General features: G+C 51.5%; 10 protein-coding genes across 10 annotated transcripts; 5 read left to right on the top strand and 5 right to left on the bottom strand.

Annotated features, from left to right (window-relative positions):
- Nucleotides 1-130: 130 nt before the first annotated feature.
- On the top strand, nucleotides 131-2,189 carry BO79DRAFT_261621 (tubulin alpha chain; the record flags this gene model as incomplete). The annotated part of the gene is made up of 7 exons (XM_025686509.1): nucleotides 131-142; nucleotides 298-356; nucleotides 434-587; nucleotides 651-738; nucleotides 787-858; nucleotides 905-1,423; nucleotides 1,492-2,189. 7 exons carry the CDS (start codon nucleotides 131-133, stop codon nucleotides 1,956-1,958), a joined length of 1,371 nt encoding a protein of 456 aa, XP_025545312.1. The 3' UTR covers nucleotides 1,959-2,189.
- A 95-nt stretch (nucleotides 2,190-2,284) lies between these two features.
- BO79DRAFT_185047 (thiamine transporter TPC1) lies at nucleotides 2,285-3,585 on the bottom strand (the record flags this gene model as incomplete). Its single annotated transcript, XM_025680368.1, has 3 exons — nucleotides 3,422-3,585; nucleotides 3,234-3,286; nucleotides 2,285-3,164 (listed from the first exon to the last, which is right to left on the bottom strand). The coding sequence occupies exons 1-3, from the start codon at nucleotides 3,452-3,454 to the stop codon at nucleotides 2,285-2,287; spliced, it is 966 nt and encodes a 321-aa protein (XP_025545311.1). The 5' UTR covers nucleotides 3,455-3,585.
- Nucleotides 3,586-4,065: 480 nt separating this feature from the next.
- Nucleotides 4,066-5,806, top strand: BO79DRAFT_206197 (putative Gamma-butyrobetaine hydroxylase subfamily). Its single transcript, XM_025681928.1, has one exon. The coding sequence runs from the start codon at nucleotides 4,149-4,151 to the stop codon at nucleotides 5,778-5,780; it is 1,632 nt and encodes a 543-aa protein (XP_025545310.1). The 5' UTR covers nucleotides 4,066-4,148; the 3' UTR covers nucleotides 5,781-5,806.
- A 179-nt stretch (nucleotides 5,807-5,985) lies between these two features.
- BO79DRAFT_163280 (PICOT family protein) lies at nucleotides 5,986-7,345 on the bottom strand. The gene is made up of 2 exons (XM_025679121.1): nucleotides 6,387-7,345; nucleotides 5,986-6,323 (listed from the first exon to the last, which is right to left on the bottom strand). Exons 1-2 carry the CDS (start codon nucleotides 7,137-7,139, stop codon nucleotides 6,255-6,257), a joined length of 822 nt encoding a protein of 273 aa, XP_025545309.1. The 5' UTR covers nucleotides 7,140-7,345; the 3' UTR covers nucleotides 5,986-6,254.
- Nucleotides 7,346-8,299: 954 nt separating this feature from the next.
- On the top strand, nucleotides 8,300-10,167 carry BO79DRAFT_206195 (RNA exonuclease; the record flags this gene model as incomplete). Its single annotated transcript, XM_025681927.1, has 1 exon — nucleotides 8,300-10,167. A coding segment is annotated over exon 1 (1,792 nt), but the record flags the coding sequence as incomplete, so codon positions are not given.
- A 459-nt stretch (nucleotides 10,168-10,626) lies between these two features.
- BO79DRAFT_234177 (uncharacterized protein) lies at nucleotides 10,627-12,694 on the bottom strand. The gene is made up of 2 exons (XM_025684350.1): nucleotides 12,363-12,694; nucleotides 10,627-12,312 (listed from the first exon to the last, which is right to left on the bottom strand). Exons 1-2 carry the CDS (start codon nucleotides 12,653-12,655, stop codon nucleotides 10,824-10,826), a joined length of 1,782 nt encoding a protein of 593 aa, XP_025545307.1. The 5' UTR covers nucleotides 12,656-12,694; the 3' UTR covers nucleotides 10,627-10,823.
- Nucleotides 12,695-14,029: 1,335 nt separating this feature from the next.
- BO79DRAFT_206193 (threonine aldolase GLY1) lies at nucleotides 14,030-15,508 on the top strand (the record flags this gene model as incomplete). Its single annotated transcript, XM_025681926.1, has 3 exons — nucleotides 14,030-14,249; nucleotides 14,322-15,275; nucleotides 15,333-15,508. Coding segments are annotated over exons 1-3 (1,115 nt in total), but the record flags the coding sequence as incomplete, so codon positions are not given.
- A 75-nt stretch (nucleotides 15,509-15,583) lies between these two features.
- BO79DRAFT_223535 (uncharacterized protein) lies at nucleotides 15,584-16,393 on the bottom strand (the record flags this gene model as incomplete). Its single annotated transcript, XM_025683612.1, has 5 exons — nucleotides 15,584-15,758; nucleotides 15,923-16,004; nucleotides 16,058-16,094; nucleotides 16,259-16,270; nucleotides 16,304-16,393. The coding sequence occupies 5 exons, from the start codon at nucleotides 16,391-16,393 to the stop codon at nucleotides 15,584-15,586; spliced, it is 396 nt and encodes a 131-aa protein (XP_025545305.1).
- Nucleotides 16,394-16,548: 155 nt separating this feature from the next.
- Nucleotides 16,549-19,693, top strand: BO79DRAFT_249677 (serine/threonine-protein kinase; the record flags this gene model as incomplete). The annotated part of the gene is made up of 3 exons (XM_025685781.1): nucleotides 16,549-17,439; nucleotides 17,495-17,895; nucleotides 17,944-19,693. 3 exons carry the CDS (start codon nucleotides 16,549-16,551, stop codon nucleotides 19,691-19,693), a joined length of 3,042 nt encoding a protein of 1,013 aa, XP_025545304.1.
- Nucleotides 19,694-20,346: 653 nt separating this feature from the next.
- Nucleotides 20,347-21,084, bottom strand: BO79DRAFT_212706 (uncharacterized protein; the record flags this gene model as incomplete). Its single annotated transcript, XM_025683180.1, has 5 exons — nucleotides 20,347-20,427; nucleotides 20,512-20,606; nucleotides 20,657-20,845; nucleotides 20,938-20,968; nucleotides 21,073-21,084. The coding sequence occupies 5 exons, from the start codon at nucleotides 21,082-21,084 to the stop codon at nucleotides 20,347-20,349; spliced, it is 408 nt and encodes a 135-aa protein (XP_025545303.1).
- Between the last annotated feature and the right edge of the window lie 915 nt (nucleotides 21,085-21,999).

Here is a 21,999-nt window from a genome sequence, read left to right as displayed (position 1 = left end):
TCCCCCTCTTCTTCTTCCATCATCCTCTGGGGTTGCAAGTCTACTGTTTGTCATCCCAGTCCATCACCCGGACACTGCTGAGCGAATCCCTTGCGTCTGTTTACAACGATAACCGACCCCATTCTCCAACATGCGAGGCGAGGTATACCCCCCGTTCTATTTACCTTTGGACCCCCGCACCGTCACCCCCTCCCCTTATCCATAAACATCCAATTCCACAATCTCACGCACTGACACTCGTTCAACTGCCCAATCGAAGCTTAAGACTGCTCTATTCTAACTATTGCTTTCCATCAGGTCTGCCACATCCACATCGGCCAGGCTGGTATCCAGCTTGGTAACAGTGCTTGGGAGCTGTATGTCTTCACCGCTTTTTATTGTACCCCGATCTAGATGTCATTGACCCCATGCTGACCTGTGACCATCACGGCAGGTACCTCCTTGAACATGGTCTCAAGGCCGACGGTCAGCTCAATCCTGAGGCTGAAGACGCAATCAATTCGGGTGGTTCGTTCGAAACCTTTTTCACCGAGACACACAGCGGCAAATATGTCCCTCGTTCTATCTTCGTGGATCTTGATCCTTCGGTACGACCTTTCCAGATGGATGGCTTCTCTCATATAACGTATATGCTGAATTGATGGATGCAGCCCGTCGATGAGATCCGCACCGGCCAGTACCGTCAGCTCTTCCACCCCGAAATGTTGATCAGCGGAAAGGAAGACGCCGCCAATAACTGTACGTCTCTTATAATACGGCCTGAACATGTAAGCTAATGCTCGTCAGATGCCCGCGGACATTACACCATCGGAAAGGAGCTCGTTGAATCAGTTGCCGACCGCATTCGCCGTGTCTCCGGTAAGTTTACCACAATTTCTCTGAAACCTGACTCTGTCGGGACTAGGCTTACACACGCTAGATAACTGCAACTCTCTGCAGGGATTCTTGGTATTCCACTCCTTCGGCGGTGGTACCGGCTCCGGATTTGGTGCCCTGCTGCTTGAGCGTCTTTCCACCGATTATGGAAAGAAGTCGAAGCTCGAGTTTGCGGTGTACCCTTCCCCTCGTGTGTCGACCGCCGTCGTTGAGCCATACAACGCTGTTCTCTCCACCCACAGCACTATTGAGAATGCTGACTGCACCTTCTTGGTGGATAACGAGGCGGTTTACGACATCTGTCGTCGCAACTTGGACATCCCACGTCCTGGCTATGAGCACCTCAACCGTCTAATCGCCCAGGTTGTCAGCTCCATCACCTCAAGTCTCCGATTCGATGGCGCCCTCAATGTCGATTTGACTGAGTTCCAGACTAACTTGGTGCCATTCCCTCGTATCCACTATCCGCTGATTTCGTATGCACCCGTGGTCTCGAGCAGCCGCAGCTCCCACGAGAGCTTCAAGGTGCAGGATCTTACCTTCCAGTGTATGTACTTCTCTTCGTGGCTCGTCGTCGAGGAATTGGTGTGGGTGAATTGCTAACGCTGGCTGCAGGTTTTGAGCCAAATAATCAGATGGTGGTGTGTGATCCTCGCAAGGGCAAGTATATGGCAGTGGCTCTGCTGTACCGCGGTGACGTGGTACCCCGTGACTGCACTCAGGCCATCGCCTCTCTCAAGGCCAAGGCCTCGTTCAACCTTGTCGAATGGTGCCCTACCGGCTTCAAATTGGGAATCAACTACCAGAAGCCCGTCCGCGTTCCCGACACCGAGCTCGCTCCCGTCGACCGCTCCGTCAGCATGCTCTCCAACACAACCTCCATTTCTGAGGCGTGGGGTCGTCTTGACCACAAATTCGACCTCATGTACTCGAAGCGCGCCTTCGTTCACTGGTACGTGGGTGAGGGTATGGAAGAAGGCGAGTTCTCCGAAGCCCGTGAGGACCTGGCTGCGCTGGAGAAGGACTATGAAGAAGTTGCCAACGACAGTCTGGAGCCGGAGGGTGAGGAGGGTGAGTACTGATACCTTTCACACCCTGTTGGCTTGTGCTGCTTTGGTCGCTTTTCTTGGTGTGTCTGTCTTCTTTGCCGGTCAAATTGTGTCTGCCCCGTCCATAATGCTTGCGACAACCCCCTTCATTCTGTTTATGCGTCCCTAGCGTTGTTTGATTCCCCTGCTCTTACCTAATAATGAACTGATACATGCACTGCGGGAGAATATGAGCACACGAATTCATCGGTCTTTTGAAAGGACGCGAAAGTGTATTCCACGTGGAAAAGAGAAAAGTCTAGTATTCTATCAGATAATATACACAATCAGGTGTTGCGAGTGCGCGGGACCCTGTAAGCTCACTCATCCTTGCTCGTAGCCACCTCCATATCCTGGAGAAGTCGCAAAGAAGTCTCATAGGTCCACATCGTCACCGCACTGGCAGGGGCAGCCTTGAACAGGCTGACCGTCAACCCCCGATAAAGTCCGCGGATACCCTGGGTCCGCAGAATCAACCTCATCGTATTAAACACACCCTGATACTCAGGAATATTGCGATGAATATATAACTGCCTCGTCGGACCCTGCACCTGCAACCTCTTCCGTATCAAATCCAACGGAAACATCACCGTCTTCGACGACACACTGGCAATCACACCCGCCGCCGCATCCCCCGACCCAAACGGCAAATCCTGATACTGCGCCAACGGCGGCCTCAACGCCTCATACGTCGCAAAGAACAGCCCCATATACGGCACAATCTGCCCCACAGCCGCACTACACCCGCGAAAGAACCCCGCGTACCCTTCATTCCGCGCGATATCCCGCACCGACGACATCAGCGACGTGTACACCCGCTCCGTACCCTGCGCGGCGAACCGCGTCCTCAGTAAATCCAGCGGGTATGTAGATGCCGTGGCGAGACCGCCCGCGGTGGCGCCCGCGACGAATGATTCGACGGAGGGGGGCAGTCGATAGGTGTCGAGTTGGGCGAGCGCTTGTGTGGTTGTGCGGTATGCGCTGAACTGGATCACCCCGTAGCAGACATACATTAGTTCCGCCGGGATGTTGCCTTTCCAGAGGCCGGTTATACCCTCTTGACGGATGATTTCGCGCATGGTGGAGAGCGTCCCCTTGTAGATTGGGCCGGTTACATTGTGGTGGGAGGGAGGGTCGGAGAGGGAGTGGATTTGGAGCTGGAGGCGGATTTTGACTACGTCTAGGGGGGCGACGCAGAATCTGGAGTAATTGGGTGTGAGGATTAGGTGGCTTGTGTTGGTAGGGGGGAGGGTTGGGGGATGGGCGTACCGTGATACGAGGCCGGCTATGCCGCCTGCTAGGACGACTTGTCGTCGTGTGCCCTGGGTGGTTGGAGGGGATTGGTTAGCTTGCGCATTGGGAGTGAGGGTCGATGGATGGTGCTAGGGATTGGGGTGTATGTGTGTGTGATTGTTGAGGGGATGGTTGGTGCATGGGGATTTGGGGTGGTTATGTACCTCATCCTTGAGGTGTTCTCCCCCGGCCGACATGCATGTGACGGTTGAGAGTTAAGGTGGAAGAAAAGTAGGTATTTGAGGTGGAATTGATGGTCGCGGATGATAGCACGTTATATAAAGGTTGTCATTGATGTGTTTTCCTTTGTGGTGGTGGTGTGTAGGTGGTTGTTTCGCTGGAGGCCTTGTCGAAGGCAACGGGCAAAGAAAAAAAGGGTAAAAATGATGCTAACGGTCTAGAGGTATGACGTGTGTCCGTTTGTTGGTTTCTTTTTCTTTTCCTGCGGACGGAGTCTCGGAGACTTCAAAATGCCGGACTTACTTCCGGGTATAGTTTGTTGATTCTCTTTACTCCGGGAGAAATGAGGGTTTATCTACAAAATTACTACTTTTTATTGATTTAATGACGGGCGATTATGCTCCGTCTGGAAGAAGCAACCCAAGGGATGGCAAGCAAATCCCCTGGTGGACGAAGATGCCTGGTGTCTCTGCCTGACTGCCTTACTGCCTAGCTCGTACTTGAAAGCGGCGGCGAGTCAGTGCCCAATCAGGTGCCGTCCGAAAAACCTCGGTACAAACAAAGTCGCATCAGACCATAAGTTATTATCTGGGGGATCTCCTGGCGTCCCACTTCTTTCCCCAGCTCTCCTTCACTCCCCAACACTGAAGTCCTTGGATGCGGGCGCCTTCAGACTCTTCATAGCAGGTCTCCTCGCTGCTAGTATTCGCCATGTCTCGTCTGTTGCGAACCGCCCTTCGTCTTCCTCGGGCCTCATTCCCTCCGGCCTCCGTTCTCAGCCGTCGTGTCTATTCATCCTCTGTTGTTCGTCGCTCAGCAGCTAATGCTACCCCTCCCGCCAACAATGTGGCTCCCACATCCAGTGATGCTGCTCCCACAGCTAGCAGTATTGCCTCTGCAGCCAGCAATGTGACCGCCGAACCCAGTGTATCACATGAAGTAGCAAGTGCAAGCAATGAGCCTGCATCATCGCAGCCAAACCAACCCTCACCTCCGGAAGCAGGTGAACAGCACGAGGGAAAGGCTCCAGAGTCAAGCGCCGGGACAGTAGAATTCCAGGACAGCAAATACACAATCACACGCAAAGACGGAGGCCTGATCATCCAAGAAGGTCGCAAAAAGCCCATCGAGATCCTAGACATCATCCTCCGCGACTCCTGCAAATGCTCTACCTGCCTGGACCCTCACTCCAAGCAACGCAACTTCCGCACGAGCGACATATCCTCCGACATAATCTCCGAGAACCCAACCATCGAGCACGGAAAGCTGCACGTAACATGGAAGAACGACCTCCGCGGCGCTCCCGCCGAATCAAAACACGAGTCCACATACGACCTCCACCAGCTCCGACACCCCATCCTCACCCCCGTGGAAATGGAATCTGCGGGCAAAAACCGCTGGCGAGCCTACTGGGACAACAGCCGCATGCAACACTGGCAGCACTGGATCACCTTCGACCAATTCATCAACAACGACATCTCCTTCGCCTGGTCCATGCGCACCCTCGCCGAACTCGGCCTCATCTTCATCAAAGACATCCCAGACTCACGCGAAATGGTCGAGAAGATCGCCACCCGCATGGGTCCCATCCGCGATACCTTCTACGGCCGCACCTGGGACGTGCGCAGCGTCCCCCAAGCCACCAACGTCGCCTACACAGACCAATTCCTCGGCTTCCACATGGACCTGATGTACATGAACGACCCGCCCGGCTACCAACTCCTCCACTGCCTCAAGAACTCCTGCGAGGGCGGCGAATCCCTCTTCGTCGACACCTTCCGCGTCGCATACGACATGAAACAAGACGACCACACAAACTACACCCGCCTCCTTCATCATCACATCCCCTACCACTACAACCACCCGGATCACTTCTACACGAACACTTGGCCCGTCTTCGAAACACAGACCTTCGATGACAGCGTCCGCGAAGGAAATAACTTCTCCAAATCCCGTCTCGTCCACGTTAATTACTCCCCGCCTTTCCAGGCCCCCAGGAATGTCCGGTCTCCTGTGCCCCGCAAGTTCCGCGAGAAGAACGAGGCTCTTGCTAAGTTCGCCTCTCTGCTCGAGGACGAACGGTATATGTTCGAGCTGAAGCTGAACCCCGGTGAATGTGTCGTTTTCGAGAATCGTCGTGTGGCGCATGCGCGTCGTGGATTCAAGACTAATACGGGTGAGAGGTGGCTGGCTGGTGCGTATGTCGATGAGGATGCGATGTTGTCGGAGTTTAAGACGTCATCCAATAAGTATCCGAATCTGTGGAGGTTGAAGCGCAAGGGTCTGAATAGTAAACATGTTAAGTTGTTGAAGGGGGTAGGTAAGCCGGATGAATTGCCTTAGTTCTTAAACTAGTGGTTGATTTTGGGGGGTGGAGAGAGAGGGGGGTTGGGGGGGGAAGTAGATATCCATTGCTATTTATATACGAAGAGGAAGATGTATCATATGTGCATACAGCTGTGGCCTGAGGGTCTGATACATGAATACTATACATAACTACTTATACTAAGCGGTGCTGACTGGGTCATTTGTATAATAATCATAAGTGGTCTTTTTCATTTGGTAGATTTTATATAAACGACGACAAGAACTCCCCATGGCACTCACTCATGGGTATAGATATCATCCAGTCAAGTACTATGTAATTCAGCCTGTCAATAATGGACACAGGGGAAGAGGAGCAAGACGCCGCTAGATCTCAAGCTCTAACAATCGAGGGTTGAAAAAAGGTAAACGTGAATAGGAAATGTTGTTGAAAAGGGGGAGCTATCCAATACGGACAAGGCCGTGGTATTATTCGACTTATAGTTCTATAGCTTAAGCAGCGGGCTTGTTGACGGAGAAGCGGTCCAGGAAATCGGGATCGTTCTCGAGTTCCTCCTTGACCTGTTCAGAGATATCTTGTTAGTACTGCAAGTACACTATAAATAGTGAACGGAGGGGGCTTACAATGTCCAATCCACCAACCAACTCACCCTCCACCCACAACTGCGGGAAGGTAGGCCAGTCCGCAAACTCCTTCAGGCCCTGTCTCACATCCTCATCGGCCAAAATGTTGAAAAATCCGTACTTGACGCTCCGCTCACGCAGAATGCCCACAATCTGCCGACTGAATCCACACTGAGGCGCACTGGGAGATCCCTTCATGAACAGCATCACCGGCGCAGCCTTCACCAGCTCTGCGAGACGCGCAAACAGCGCCTCCTTCGACTGTTCGGGGGTCAATGCGGGAGCGGCTGCGTTGCCGTTCGTGGCGGGCGCCTGTGTAGCGGTGGCGGGGACGTTCTCTCGAGGCACGGCTGTCAATGGTGGGGGGATGACGGTCTTGGGAGCACCGTCTGCAGAGGCGGCGGCACCGGCACCGGCGTGGCGCTCAACGGCATCGCGCACTTGGATTGCTTCACTGCCGCTAATGGTTTCGAGAATATTGTGGTCCCGGACGAGGACTACGAAGGGAACAGCGGTGACATTGTACTCTTCCGAGATATCAGGGAGCTCCTCGGCGTTAACGCTGAGGAAGGCGATGGAGGGAGGGTTGGTCGCGGGGTACTGAGAGGCGAGGGCGGAGAGGACGGCGCGCATTTGGGCGCAAGGAGCAGCCCAAGGGGCGTGGAAGTAGAGAACCTGCAGGCATGACGGGGGGATGGAGGAGATGATGTTAGGGAATTCGGCCTCAGAGGCGACTTCGACGAGGGAGGACATGATGATAGTTCGGTTGGGTTACTGAGGTGGGGTTTCGGCGGGGAAAACTTGGCGTCTGATGTGACGATGGGAGAGAGAAGATCTAAAAAAGGATGAGTGGAGTTGAAAAAGAGGGAGATAAACTTGGGAGCGGAGGAGGGTCAGGGAGGAAAGAAGACGAGAGGTAGAGGGGAAAGAGTCACAAAGTGCCCCACGGTGTGGCCGAGATGGAGTGGAAGATGGAGAGGAGCAGAGGAGGATGGCTGGCCGATGGCGAATTTTTGGCCGCTTATCAGATCGAACCATCGGGGCCGTTTGTAATACACGGTCCATACCCGCTTTCTGCTTCTGCGATCTTCGGCGTAAGACGGAGCCTGGGTGGCTCCGAGGCTGCGTCAGCAACAAGATGCTGCAATGGGCGCTATGGAGCAGTCACTTTGGAGCTAATGCAGTTGACTCTATATGTGCTATACTCCACTATGTAGACTCAATATTGGGTTGGTGATTGTTCATGCAGCTTCTGAACGCAGGAACATGCTGCTCCGTTGATAGGCCGGCCAGCCCTGCATGCTATCCGTACCGTATTGTAACCAGATAGATTATCATCACGTGCCTCAAAAGTCGGCGGGATTCTGCGTCGCGCGACCTCTTGTCGATCTTCTGGACGCCAATTCCCCATCCTTGCCTAGACCTGCTTGTGACTGTGTGAGTTGTCATTGCGATATCGGAAGCACATTGGGTGATTCTGGTCGATTCCTCTGCAGCTAGCAGGCCTTCCGAGCCCCCGATTTTGTCTTGATTTGTTCTTTGCCGCCCCGGTCGTCGCCCTAACATCATGGGAGGAAACAAGCGCAAGCGCACAGAGGCTGGGTGCTCAGATGACGAGGATCCGGTAAAGAAGAGCTCAGATGCGAATAGCTTTGGCATTGCTCAGACACTCTCGCTCCTAAACTCCGGCAAGACAAAGTCTCAGAACGGTATCGACTCGGAAGAACCTGGGAAGGCGCAGGATGATATGCCCAAGGAAAGAGCTTCGAAGAAGAAGCGCGTGGACGGGGAGAAGACAAAATACCCAGTCCTCACCTATGTCGAAGGCAAATTGCAGTCATCCATCCGAATTGCTGATCTTCAGAGTCTGCTACTCTACTGCTTTGCTGATGGCGTCGCGCCGCAGTGGATCTCAGTCAAGCACTCTGGTCATGTTAGGAAGATTGTCGTGCTGATGGTGCCCGGTCTGGAACTGGGCATGTTCGACGGATCACTTCCTCTGGATGCGGATTCAGTCTGTGAGAAGGAGACAGAAGAACCTGCCGGTACGGACAAGGCAATGGATGAGGATACAAAAGCAGAGGACTTTGCTCGCTGGAAGCAGGGTCTGCCGCTGGAAGATCGGTCACATCGGTTCAATCCTCGCCCTCTTTCGCGCGATACCCTTCCGGCACCCCTACAGCCGCTAGCGGATATGTTCCCTCACGCCTGGCCGGTAAAAGCCCCCGGTGATTCCAAGTACAACAAGATTCACTCTCCACTTCAAGCCATACTTCTATCTGCTCTACCGAAGGGCAAGGATAGTAACACGAAAGGAGTAAAACCTCCCAAGGTGGACAAGAGTATCGCCTTCCAGCGTACACCGATCACCACTTTTATTAGCTCTTTGGAAGATCTCCGGGAGAACGACTATGTGCTTCATCCGGCTCTGCTCGCCACAGAACAAGAAAAGTCGACTTTGTTGGAGAATCGCAAACGTGCCGGACATTCCAAGGAAGATGGATGGGTAGATACTCACGTCGAGAACTTGGAGGCTGGACAGGTACCAGACTCTGAAATCCAGCAAGGCAGCATGACCGCAGGCCGGGATGTTTTAGCGTTGGATTGCGAGATGTGTATCACCGAAGGTGGCCAATCCGAGCTCACGCGCATCAGCATGGTCCGGTGGGATGGTGAAGTCGTACTAGATGAGCTGGTGAAACCCCAGCGACCTATCATCGATTATCTGACTCGTTTCTCCGGTATCACTAAAGAGTTACTCGACCCTGTCACCACGACTCTTGCCGACATCCAGCAAAAGCTTCTCTCTCTCCTTACTCCTCGTACCATCATCGTCGGCCACTCCCTGAATTCCGACTTCAACGCCCTGAAACTCACCCACCCATTCATTGTCGACACCACCTTTATCTACCCCCATCCCCGCGGACCGCCGCTCAAGTGCAGTTTGAGATGGCTCACCCAGAAGTATCTCGGGAAAGAGATCCAGAAGGGCCAGACAGGCCACGACTCGATCGAAGATGCGCGTGCTGTGCTCGAACTCGTGAAGCAGAAGTGCGAAAAGGGTGAGCGCTGGGGCACTAGTGAAGCATCGAACGAGAGTATCTTCAAGCGCCTGGCACGCTCCATGCGTTCCGGGAAATCGCCCACCAACGAAGGCCGCACCGGAGCTGTTGTCGACTGGGGCAACCCAGAGCGCGGCTTTGGGTCGCAGGCGACTACATCGATAGGATGCAGCAACGACACCGACGTTGTAAATGGCATTTCCAGTGTAGTCAACGGCGACGACAGCAACCCCTCCATTCCCGGAGGCGGTGTTGACTTCACTTGGGCCAGATTGCGCGAACTCGAAGTTTATCGCGGCTGGTGCAATCGGATGCCCGACCCCAACAACGCGAACGAGTCGACGACGCTCGTTCCCCCTCCTGAAGAAACGACTCCGACATCCGCCGCCGTCTCCCCCACCAAAGAAGCCACTCGCAATCTCGCCGACACCGTCTCCCGCACTGTCTCCAACATCCACCAAATCTACCAATCCCTCCCCCCTTGCACGTTATTCCTCGTCTACTCCGGCACCGGAGACCCTCGCGAAGTCAGCCGCCTCCAAGCCATGCACAAGACCTTCCGCGAAGAATTCAACTCCCGCAAACCGTGGGATGAATTGACCGTCAAATGGACCGATACTGAGGAACAGGCGCTCAAGAAGGCCTGTGAACGAGCCAGAGAAGGCTGCGGGTTCATGTGTGTGAAGTAATTAGCATCTTACCTCTTTTCTTCTTTTTCTTTCATCCATTATTTCTTTCTCTTCCGTACGGGACTGTGTTTTTGACCAGGCAGCAGACCGGGTTCAAGATACAGGTCCTGGTGGTTTGGCTCGCTTGTCACGAATGCCTTTCGAGGCATTTTACGAAAATTCCCCATGCTTTGAACTCTAGATTATGGGTATTCGAGCCGTGCTTCTGATCGACAACTACTCGTCTACTGCTGAACTGCCTAATATCTACATTCTATCTATATGCTGGAGCCATATCAAATCGGACATTTTTGGATTGATTGGATAAGAATTGGGCTGGATCACACCCAATGTGGGGATATCATTGTGCAGAAAAGCTAGACTGGCAATCTCGGCCTAGTGAGGAATTGAATCAAGAAAGAGGGGCGCCATGAAAGAGCTAGTAAAGAATAAGGTGGCGGGGTGATCCTATAGATATCTGTGTAGAAAGAAAAACCAGAGAAAAGGGGCCACTTTTTGTACAAACACATGAAAGAAGAAAAAGAGGGGGTGTCACATTACCCAAAGATAGAGTATAGATAATACAATTGATAGAAGGAAGAAAAGGGAAAATAAAGTGAGCGGGTCAGTCTAGCTTGCTTGCTTTTGTGTATTCAAAACAGAAGACTTTTTCCTTTTGTGTTTCAATAAATCCACATCACTCGCTATCATCGCGAATCCTCAGTTTCCATTGCTTCTTCACGCTGCATAGCTAATCGTACCATGATGTCTCGCGCTGCGGACTGTGCTTTGCGCTTCTCTCGTGTATCGGGCTTGTGTACGCCGTTTGCGCCGCCATGCGAGTTTTCTTTGCCCGTGTGTAAGGGGGGCGTTGGCTGTTGCTGTTGTTGTCGCTGTTCAGTGTGGTCCGGTACGTCGTTTCCATTCTGATACCCGTTCTGTGGAGTTTCCTCCGGCTCCAATGGACGTGAGTCGGCGTTGGCTGCTGCGGATTGGCGCCGTGACGGTGGCCGAGATCTGCTGCGCAGGCTTCGCGAGTGAGCGGGTCGGTTCTCCTTTGTCGTGCGGGTGTCGCTGGGACTAGAATCGTCGAATTGGGAATCTTTGTGCGCGTTGCCGTTTTGCTCGGTCAGTGGGGTGGTTTTGGGGCTTTGATTGTTGGCGCTGGTGGTGATGTCGGGTTTGGTGGTTTGGCTGAATGATTTGCGTGGGGGTCGGCCGGGTCTTCGTCCACTGGTTGTGGGTTTGTCTGTTGACTGGGATAGGCGCGGACGTTTTACTATGGCTTCTCGGTGAGAGGTGGCGAGGTTGTTGCTGTTGTCGTGGTGGTTGTTAAGGTCGTTATCATGGTTAGGGGTTTGTTGCTGCTGTTGTTGTCGTTGTTGTCGTTGCGAGTTTAATTCGATGTGCAGTTTGGGAGAGCCTGATGGTGTGGGTTCGTGGGTTGTTTTGTCTGTTGTGGACATGGATGTGGAGTCTTTCAGTGGGATTTTGACTGGAGGTAGACTTGCGTCTTCTAAGGAGAAGTCTGCGATGCTGTCCGAAGAGTCTTCGTCGAACGAATCTCCTATCGGTTGGGTGCGTCCGCTCGGAAATGAGTCTGGCCAGGGCCGCTTCCGACTTCCTTGTAGTAAGCCTGGGCTTCGTACTTCTGCGAGTATTGTTGTGTCGGCATATAAGGGTTGTGGCGGTGGCGGTTGTACTTGTTTGAGGGTTTGCTCTTCCGCGTAACGGTTCTTCAGCTTCAGTGCTTCGTTTTCGAGCTTCAGTCTTTCGATTTCATCGGCTTTGGATCTGAGTTCCTTCAATACTGTTGCGATCATCATGTCCTTGCTAGCAGGGGTGCCTATATCGGATGTGAATCGACCTGGGCCGTTCAATTCGATGCGCAGAGCGGTGAATGCGTTCTTCAACTCGGACATGGTATCGTGAAGGTTGCTGACGGAACTTGTAATGTGATCGAGACTCAGCCCTTGGTGCTGGATCTGTTGTTCCATAGACAAGTTATAGGGGTCTAGCTCCGTCGATGTAGTGGGTACCAGGGCCCCGGCATGGACTGGGGTTCGGTCTTGTCGGGAGGGGGGAGTCGGACATAGAATGCGTTCGAGCGATCCATCCTTAAATACGGGCTCCACTGTGCGCATGGTAACAATTTCCCTAAACGACACCTTCGATAACTTCCAGAAGATATTCGGGCTATTTCTGTGTTAGCTGAGAAGCGTGAAACAAGAATGATGCCCACTTACCCATTGTCTAGAGAGCATAGCACGCCCAGCTTCTGTTGACAGAGCTTACAGGAGATTTCCTGGAGGATCCGGCCTCGTAGGGTGTTCAGCTCTGATGATTGCGGAATTTGCTTCTTCTCCGAGGAGATGGAAATGCGATGCAGCTCGACGCTCAGCCACCCAGCCACTATGGAGTAAGAATTCGAGAGTTTAGCCCACTCGTTCTCGAGCGCAGCTAGCGAACTCGAGCATCGCGAGCATTGGCAGAGGATTGCCGGGCGGGTAAGCCGAGAGAGATCCATGACGGTGGACATGAGGGGGAAGCACGTTGGAACTCAGGCCGTGAAAGAGCGTATGGCCGTGAGCCCGCGTGAAGTTGCGAGATGAACCAAAGTCAGGGCGCAAACCTGCCCGCAAAAGTCCAGAGGGATCTCGACTGCTGACTCAGCCGTCAATGGAGACACGTTGGCGGGTCGACCATTCCCGATTAGGCCATCGATAAGGGCCGCACGCGTTTCACTGTCGTCATACCCGGCCCTCCGTGTTTCTCCTTCAGTGGCTGGGCCCGGCTTCCGCTCCCCTCCGCGTATCTTTTACGTATGTTACTTACCGAGATGGCTTCTCCTGAGCAGCCAACTATAGCTTCAGCTACTTCAATGTCTAAACTCTTGACATTGCTACCAAATATACATTTCTATCATATGTACAGAGACTCCAATGACTGATAACTCGATCATGCAATAGGTTCACCTCAATACATGCCCTTATGCTATTAATGACTTAGTGTATGGAGGAGAGCACTGGCCTTTTCTCCCGTTACAGCCAGATATGCAGGTGAGACTCTAAACAGGGCTTCCAATCAACTTCTGTACTAAAACGCCTGTTTATTTCTTAATGCTAAACTAACTACTACCTACATGCAGGCTGCCAGATATCTACCAAAAACACCTGTCACATCCTGACTCTTACGATTCCTTGTTTCTATCCCTCTCCTGCTCGTTATTTCTAACCCCGCCTTGGTCAGATCACAAGTTTGCTCGGACATCCCCCATCGGAGAAGTTAAATTTCCAGGAGAGTATGAACTATAAAATTTTTCACCTGCTGAAAACAAACTAGTAGTAGTCTTGATATGCGGGGTTTTCGGTTAGCCTTGTCATAGTTCATATGATTCTTCTACAATGGGCGCGTAGTATGTCATCGCACCCCGAATTAAGTGGATGGATCAAAGTCTCTCTAAGATCCTTCGCCTGTGCAGAAGATGTTGGAGTGGAACATGGCTTGGTGAAGTTTTACTGAAGTTTGCAAACGGGTGAATGGAACTGTAAGGTCTGCTTGTGGAGACGTCAGAGATATTAGAACTGGAGGACGATGCAAATTGCTGAGCAATATGTTTGTTAGCATCTAAGTTTATAGTCCCAGCCGCATCCATCAAGCTGTAGTGGTGCTCAAGACGTTATAAGTCTACTACTAGAGAAGCGCATATACTCCAATAAATTATGTGCTGAAAAAGAAACTAGGCCGAATCCAGTATAAACCATGCACCGCCGGGGTCCATCTCATTGTCGAATCACATCATTCCGGAGAATCTCCTCCATTGTTCCTATCGGTGATTAGTCACTTTTTGCTTCCCCTCGGAATGTCCCCCGCATGCCCGTTAGATTAACAGCCAAATTGTTGCCGCTGCCTACTTGCTTTTGCTTCAGCCCTGTCATCATTCCAGTTTTGAGGCTCGATGGGATCCTTGGCCCGCTATTCTCTTCGATCCTTGTTTCCTCTAAGGCCATCCCTCCCAATTTCAAGATTCGCATACCGTTCCAGGATCGCCATGGCTAGCGTATCAACAGCTTCCAATGGGAGCAGACCCAGCACGTGGCAGGGTGCCGGTGCAGCTGAGTTTGACCTGAGAAGTGAGTATGACTCATAGCAGAAGAATGCTGCCATTGTGATGTGCACTTTTGCTGAGAATCATATGTCGTAAGGTGATACAATGACCAAGCCAACTCCGGCAATGCTGGAGGCTATCTGCCAGACCACACTTCTTGACGATGTCTTCGGTGAAGATCCAGTGACAAATGATCTTGAAGCTTATGTGGCAGAGCGCACTCGACATGAGAGCGCTCTCTTAGTCATGTCCGGTACAATGGGCAACCAGGTTGCCATCCGCACTCACCTAAAGGAACCTCCGTATTCTGTCCTTTGCGATCACCGGTCCCATATCATCTGCTACGAGGCTGGTGGAGTAAGCTCCCTTACGGGCGCCACGGTCATGCCCATTATCCCGAAGAATGGTGTCCACCTTACTCTGGAGGATATCAAGAAACATGCGGTACTCAGTGATAACATCCACTACTGTCCTACGAAGCTCATCAGTCTTGAGAACACGTTGGATGGACTGGTTATGCCAATTTCTGAGGCTCGGCGCATCACTGAATGGGCTCATCAAAATAACATCAAGGTCCATCTGGATGGTGCGAGACTTTGGGAAGCAGTGGCGTCCGGTGCCGGTAGTTTGCCTGACTACACTACTTTGTTCGACAGCGTAAGCCTATGTTTCTCGAAGGGCCTAGGTGCTCCCATTGGAAGTATTATTGTTGGCTCGAACGAGTTCATCAAGAAAGCTCGATGGTTTCGCAAGTCCATCGGTGGTGGTGTCCGTCAAGCTGGAGTCATCTCTGCGGCGGCCCGCGTCGCAGTTGAGGAGACATTTGGACCCGACCCCAACGGACAGCAAGGGAAGCTTCTAGGGTCTCACCAAAGAGCAAAGAAGGTTGCCGATATGTGGACTAGCCGGGGAGGCAAGCTATCCCACCCCGTAGAGACCAACATGGTGTGGTTGGACGTTGAGGGGTCGGGATTGGGGCCTGACGATCTGGCCGAGATTGGACGTGAAAAGGGTTTGAAGCTTGGGGGTAGTCGCATCGTCGTCCACTACCGTAAGTATTCCTTTGCCATGCGAACTACTCTCCCACATTGATCTAACATGACTGCAGAGGTATCCGAGGAGTCCCTCTCTCGACTCGAGCAGGTGTTTGAGGCAGCTTTGAGCAAGAGAATTGAGCGTAGTACTGACTGAAGTAAATTATAAGGAAGTCGTTGGATAATTGCACTAGTGGATATAGGATAGAACGATCTGTACTGCTAGGAAGTAAATCGATCTGAAGTCGAGTGTCACGCGTTGGATCCACGGAATCGGTAGATGCGGTGTGTCCCGCCCGCCTATGCAAGGCGCACTCTTATTGGCTCAGGTGCGGCCATCCGGGGTTCTGCCTTGTTGGTGCCTGGGGCTCTGCTGGACTTTCAAATTAAAGAGCTGCGGTTTATCACCCCAGCCTTGCTGCTGCATGTTTCTCGGACGACGACTCCTGTCGGACGGTCTCTTGTCTCGTCTCCGTCTCTGGCTCCACCTTTCATGCTCCCTCTATTGCATCTCTTGAGCCTGGCAATGCAGTAGATAGTTGGTGGAGACTTTGCTAACTGTGTGAGTCTAACTTTCCGTTTCTCTGTGCACTGTTGTTAGTTACATGGGCATCCTTGACTAATACCAGGAACCTGCTATAGAAATACGCCCGGTGTCCCTCACAAAACCCCTTCGACGGATTCCCTTTTTGCTCCTTGCTTCAATGGTCCAACACTACGAATTCCTGAGCAGTTTAGGACCCAATCTGGTTGGCTTTCAAGCCTGGAGCTATCCATCACGACTGAGATACTTTGAGACCTCGCTGCCTATCGCTGGAAGGCACACTGTATAAAGTCTTGTTTGGTACATCTACTGGACTCGTTTCTGCCAGTTTATCATCGCATACACCAGGCCTTGGATAAGCTGGGTGTGATCTCGGGGTGCGCTCTCTAAGGTTGTTGGAACATCGCGCGGGCTGGTGCTGTCGTTTGGTTGCTCGCCAGGTAAGGTCATTCATACCTTCCTGCATCGCTGCAAAAATTTTCTAGCATACAAGCAATCAACTTTAATGCTAGCAAGGCTTATACCCCCAATAGGTCTATGATATGGAGTCCTGTTGATCATCGCCTTGGCTACGCAAAGTTCTATTCCCATTTCTCTACTTGAGTCCCGCACATATACCCTTCAGTGTTTGTCTTGTCATATAGTCTGCTTTTGCATTTTTCTGTCTTTCTCTACTATATTCATACCTTTCCCGGCAGTCGCACTGTTCCTGTCAGCCCTCGACGTCATCATCAATATCCGTGCAGATGGAGGCGACCCAGGAGTCCACTCAGCCATGCACGGACCCTCGCCGCATGGGCTACAACAATTCGGCCCTCCACGAGGATGATCTGACGGACATTGTTTGTATCTTACACCCAAATTCACCTGCAGCCCATGATGCTGTAGCCGCAACTGCGCGCCACGCCCCGCAGCACATCCTACAAAGGGATGCGCTAGAATATGAATGTTCAGATACAGCAGCTTTGGACTTCGCTCTTAGACTGTCATCGGATGTGTATGACGCAAACACGGGCTTTTGCTTCGGACGGAACAGGGCTCGCTGCGATCTTCTCATTGCCGATGCTAACTCGAAACGTATTTCGAACACGCACTTCCGCATCTATCTTACGCAAGATGGGATCATAATGCTGGAGGACACCTCCACCAATGGAACGATCGTAGACAACTGCCGTCTTCGCAAGATTCAACGTGAGAAGAGCCGCATGCTAGTCAATGGTTCCGTCATTCAGGTGCCAAATGGTGAGGGGCAGTCTTCGGAGGAAGTCAGATTCATTGTGCGCCTGCCGTCCCGGGAAGGTTTTGTCATGCAGTACACCGAAAATATGCTTCGCTACTTCGAAAAGATCGAGACGCAAAGAGCAGGTGCAGCGCAACCCAGAGCTCGTACTACTCCCGCGCCCGCTCTGCAGATCGCTTCACCTAATACGTACGGCATGCACTGGTCTGGAGGATCGATTTACAACGTGACGGGGCAAATAGGCAAGGGAGCCTTTGCAACGGTCTACAAACTCGCCACGAAGCAGCATGGTTCTGTATATGCAGCCAAAGAACTCGACAAGCGCCGCTGGATGAAAAATGGCATACTCGACAAGAAAGTTGACAATGAAATGCAGATCATGAAAGATCTGAAACACGTGAGTAACCTCAAATGAAATTTCTGACGCTCCTACTTATAACAATGCCTTTTAGCCCAATATTGTTCAATACGTCGACCATCACGAGCATGACAGATGGATATACATCATCATGGAGTATGTTCCCGGTGGAGAGCTGTCCACTTACTTGCAGTCGCATGGCAGGATCGCAGAGGCCCAGGTTAGGACCATGGCGCGACAGATTTTGCATGCACTCCACTATCTACATAAACGGAAGATCACGCATCGAGATATCAAGCCAGACAATATCTTGATTTCGTCTCTTGATCCCCTCCGAGTGAAATTGTCAGACTTTGGTCTTTCAAAAGTAGTTCAGGAAGAGACCTTTTTGAGGACCTTTTGTGGCACATTGCTGTACTGCGCCCCGGAAGTCTACCCCGAGTATGACACTTACCGACGTGGTGAGGTTCGGAAACGGCGCAGGCTGGGTGATCCGTAAGTTCCTGGTAACATATGCCCTGCCGAAACCATACTGACCATTAGGCCTCCAAAAACATCCCCTTACGATCAATCTGTTGACATGTGGTCGCTTGGAGCCGTTCTCTTCCATCTTCTTTCGGGTGTCCCTCCTTTCGCTCCTCGAGGAGATGATCGTGGTGCTCAGATGCTGCGAATCATCATGACTGAGGATGCGGATTATAGTGAACTCCGCAAGGCAGGCGTCTCAGAGGATGGAATAGATTTTGTCGCTCGACTTTTAAACCGTGACCCCCAGTCTCGCCCGAACGAACGAGAATGTTTTAGGCACCCGTGGATTGCAGGAGTTGCGGACATTGACGATTATGATGATGAGGACTTGTTTCTGGGCGTCCCGGATGAGCTTTCTGACATAGGCGAGGATCTCGAGGACGAAATAGACGCATCTCAGCTGTCTTTGAATGATAAGCCGGCAGCAGAAGTCGCGGCTGAGGAGGACGACGAATTGGCCCAGGCCAAGAAAATCAAGCTTGAATATCCGCCGGAGGAAATTCGCTATCCATCGCTGCCCAGTTTCGACAGTTTCTCGGCTCTTCAACCAGTTTCCCAGTCAACTCCAAAACGACTTTTCGGTGAGATTACGCCATCGATACTTCGCAGTTCTCACGCGTTGGGCGACAAGGTTGATGCATTTGAGGGCGACGACTTTGGCCTCCATGACTTCGTTTCTTCCACTGGTGAGTCGATAATCAGCGACGGCAACAGCCTGAACTCCATCCTCTCCCTGCCGGAAAACCCCGTCGCGGGGTCTGCACCTAGCTTAATGGGAGCTGAGAACCTTGTTGGGCAGCTGAACATGAACTCGTCGCACCCTGGCTTGAACAACATTCCCCGTCACGTCGAGGTGCCGGGGCCGCAAATTAGCGTGGCCGCAGAAGTCCCGAAGGACAAGGCCCCAGAGGCGCCCCCGCAGACCACTATCGATGATGAAACCCCGAAGGCCTCAAAATTCAACCGGCGGATTGAACTCCCCATACCCGATACTGCCAGTGAGCGTTCTAGTCCCGAAACGACAACGGGAAAGACCAACGATGGGCATGCTGAGCCCGACGCTGCTCCTGAAGAGGTGTTCGACATTGAGTTGGCGAATACTATCGATGCCAAAACCGGACAGCGACTTCCTGACTTGCCGAAAAGGGAAGACAGTGAGCCTTCCCTACAGCCTGCGGCCGATCAGACTCCAGGCCCAATTCTCAATACCGTGACGCATCTTAGCACATCACGCCCCCTCCTTGGAAAGCTGACCACGCTCCCCGGGTCCATCTTTGAGCTCACTATTCCGCTGGAAGCTCGGATGACATCCTGGGGCCGCGGCCCCCAAGCAACCATATGCTATCCCGAGCCAATGGATACACGGGTACCTGCGTATGCATTGGAAGTTACCTTTTGGGCACCAGCCATCGAAACCAAGATTGCCGCTGGACACGATTGGATGACAGTCCCCGGCGTGATGGCTATTCTCTCGACCAAAACCCGAAAGTGTATCTGGGTCAATGGGACTGAGCTGCGGCGTGGGCCCGAGAACGACAATGGCGGAGAAGGCTTCCATTTCGGCAAACTGTATACCGGCGATGTCATTACCGTCTATCAGCATCGGAACAAGTTTTTGAAGTTCGCGTGCGAATTTTACTATGGAGAAAGTGCTCGCTCACGTCCCGATGAGGAGAAAGGCTTCACCGTGCGCAAAGTCTTGATGCCCAAGGAGAAGGCTGCCAACCGACAACCTGCGCGGAAAATACCGCATGGGAAGAAGTAGGTGTCGATAGGGTGGCACTTGGTTCGCTGACTGAGTTGGAAATGGCTATGAGGTATGGTGTAATGTCCCTGGTGTGGTTTGGAGTTGTATGTATCTCTTATGTATGGGTTGCATCTTCGTTTGGTCTTGGGGGAACAAATGGGGTAGCTCAGTATTGATTTTGGCGTTTGTGCATATACATAATGATCTGGATAAGATAGGGTCTGGAGGGGGACAAAAAAGGAAAAAAGACTACTCTCGTCAACGCATGTACGATCATCAATTGCATGGATATTTATCAATGGATACCACGATCTATTACCCGCTCACCTGGATACGTCTGAGACGGACCACTATAGAATACATGAACATAGTGCCATGGTCCTACACAGTGTCGATGATACCTTTGTACATTATTATCCCCTTGCTCAGGGAAAAGTTGTAAATAAAAAGCTGCTGCTACTTTGCTAGAATCAGATAGCACCCGCGTGCTCTGATATTTAGAAGAGAGCATTTGTATTTGAGACAGGTCTTTGCTATGTACTTCAAACTCTGCCAGGCTAAGATATTCTTTATTTTAGTCAGTCTGTACTTTATCCCTAGGAGGCACAATAGCGAAATCCAATCCGCCTTTCCATCTCATCCTTCTGTCCCCAGGCGTAGGCCACTGCGTATCATATTCTTTGGACAACCGCCAGGAATAGCATTCCCAGGAGGGTCGCATGAGTTATGTATGCCATCGAAGTAACAGACACCTGATATGTGATATAGAAGAGATAAGTTAAGCCGAGTCTCCCAGGGATGGTAGAGTAAAGAGCGAGAGACGTGAAAAGACACACCATCTCCTTGACAATAACAGTAGTTGCCGATATTGTGTTGAGGATCTGCGCTACAACAAACTTAGGATGCACTTCGAAGTGATCAAACAAGATGTCTGGAATGAAGACAGAAAGAGCACCTACTGGTTATAGCAAGGTCCAATACCGGTAGCCGCAGCAGCTCCCATGAACAGAAGGGCAACGATATTGTTCGTCCAGAGTCTCATTTTGCACCTGATTTTCGTGGATTCGTATGAAGGGAGCACACTGAATGAGGGTAACTTGAGAGAGAAATAAGTCTTGATCAGATGCACTGAATCACCAGTTCTTATTCTTGTTGAACCCTGGCCTGGATCTATCCAATGTCACTCTGACTGCAGTAATATGTAACAGGTTTATTAGTTTTCAGGACCTATGAGTTACTATATCGGCGCTACAATCACGTACATGAGTGTACGCTCAGGTCACACGAGTCAAACTTTTGTATAGTTATTAGGTGGGACAAGTATGTACTAGTCATACACTACATGGATAATTGCTTCTATCCTCAAGGTTTAATCCTGATCATGGCCTGGCACCTACAGACCTGTTCATTTTACTTCTCAGGCAAAGCTTGAATCAACAAATGCAACGCTAACTGCAGTAACGAGTGCGGACATTGTGCTACCTTGTGGCACTATGATAGTGCTTTACATGTAGGCATTTTGCAAGAAGCCCTGTGACCCCACTAGCCACCTTTGGTAGGTCGATACTTGCCCTGTGGTGGCTGAGGGATGTGAAAAGTGGCAAGATGATCAGACAGTCAATGCATTTCTTTGAGAATGGATCCATAGGGTAGAGGCTAGGTTCATTTGTTGTGTATGGGTTGTAGCTATTAGAGAGAACGAGTCCAGGCGATAAGTGACTAGGAACGAAGGCCCCAAGTGACAATGTATATCAGTCCTTGCTATTCGTTTATTCGTTTGAAGTGGCGCCTGGTACTGTTCCAGGATTAGGGGAGTCAATAGACTGGAGCACATGGCTCTGATTGATTCACCGTATCCTAGCCCCGCCTATTTTCTTCCTGTCTGACACCAGATAATTGCTTCCTGTGAGACATTCCCGTTCCGGTTGCTCTCTAGTGTATCACGCTGCTTTGAATATCTGTTTTGTCTGGACAATGTTCCATAACGCATTGTTCACATGATGAGTAGCCAGTCAAGATTCAGAGGCGCCTTTATCAACTACTAGTAGATCTATATGTTAATATGGCATTTATATGATAGGTCTACACTTGATCAATCCTCGTCCTATCTACTTGCCTTAGCACGTTAGCTCACCCATCTCGAACATTTTAGATACCCAGTGCTTTTAAAAGATGTTGACGTAGGTTTGTAACAGCATCAGGGCGGCAATGACGGTGCACTGAGCTGCAAATAATCTATACTCCAGTTGGAAGGTCATTTCAAAGTTCTCAGTCACTCCGTATATAGGACCTTTCACATGCAGAACGTTCCATGCAGCTATAGT

This window comes from Aspergillus costaricaensis, assembly GCF_003184835.1.
Source record: "Aspergillus costaricaensis CBS 115574 unplaced genomic scaffold BO79scaffold_1, whole genome shotgun sequence".
NCBI classification, from domain to species: Eukaryota; Fungi; Ascomycota; class Eurotiomycetes; order Eurotiales; family Aspergillaceae; genus Aspergillus; species Aspergillus costaricensis.
The sequence above is the reverse complement of the archived record's forward strand: the minus strand, read 5'-3'. Positions and strand labels throughout refer to the sequence as shown.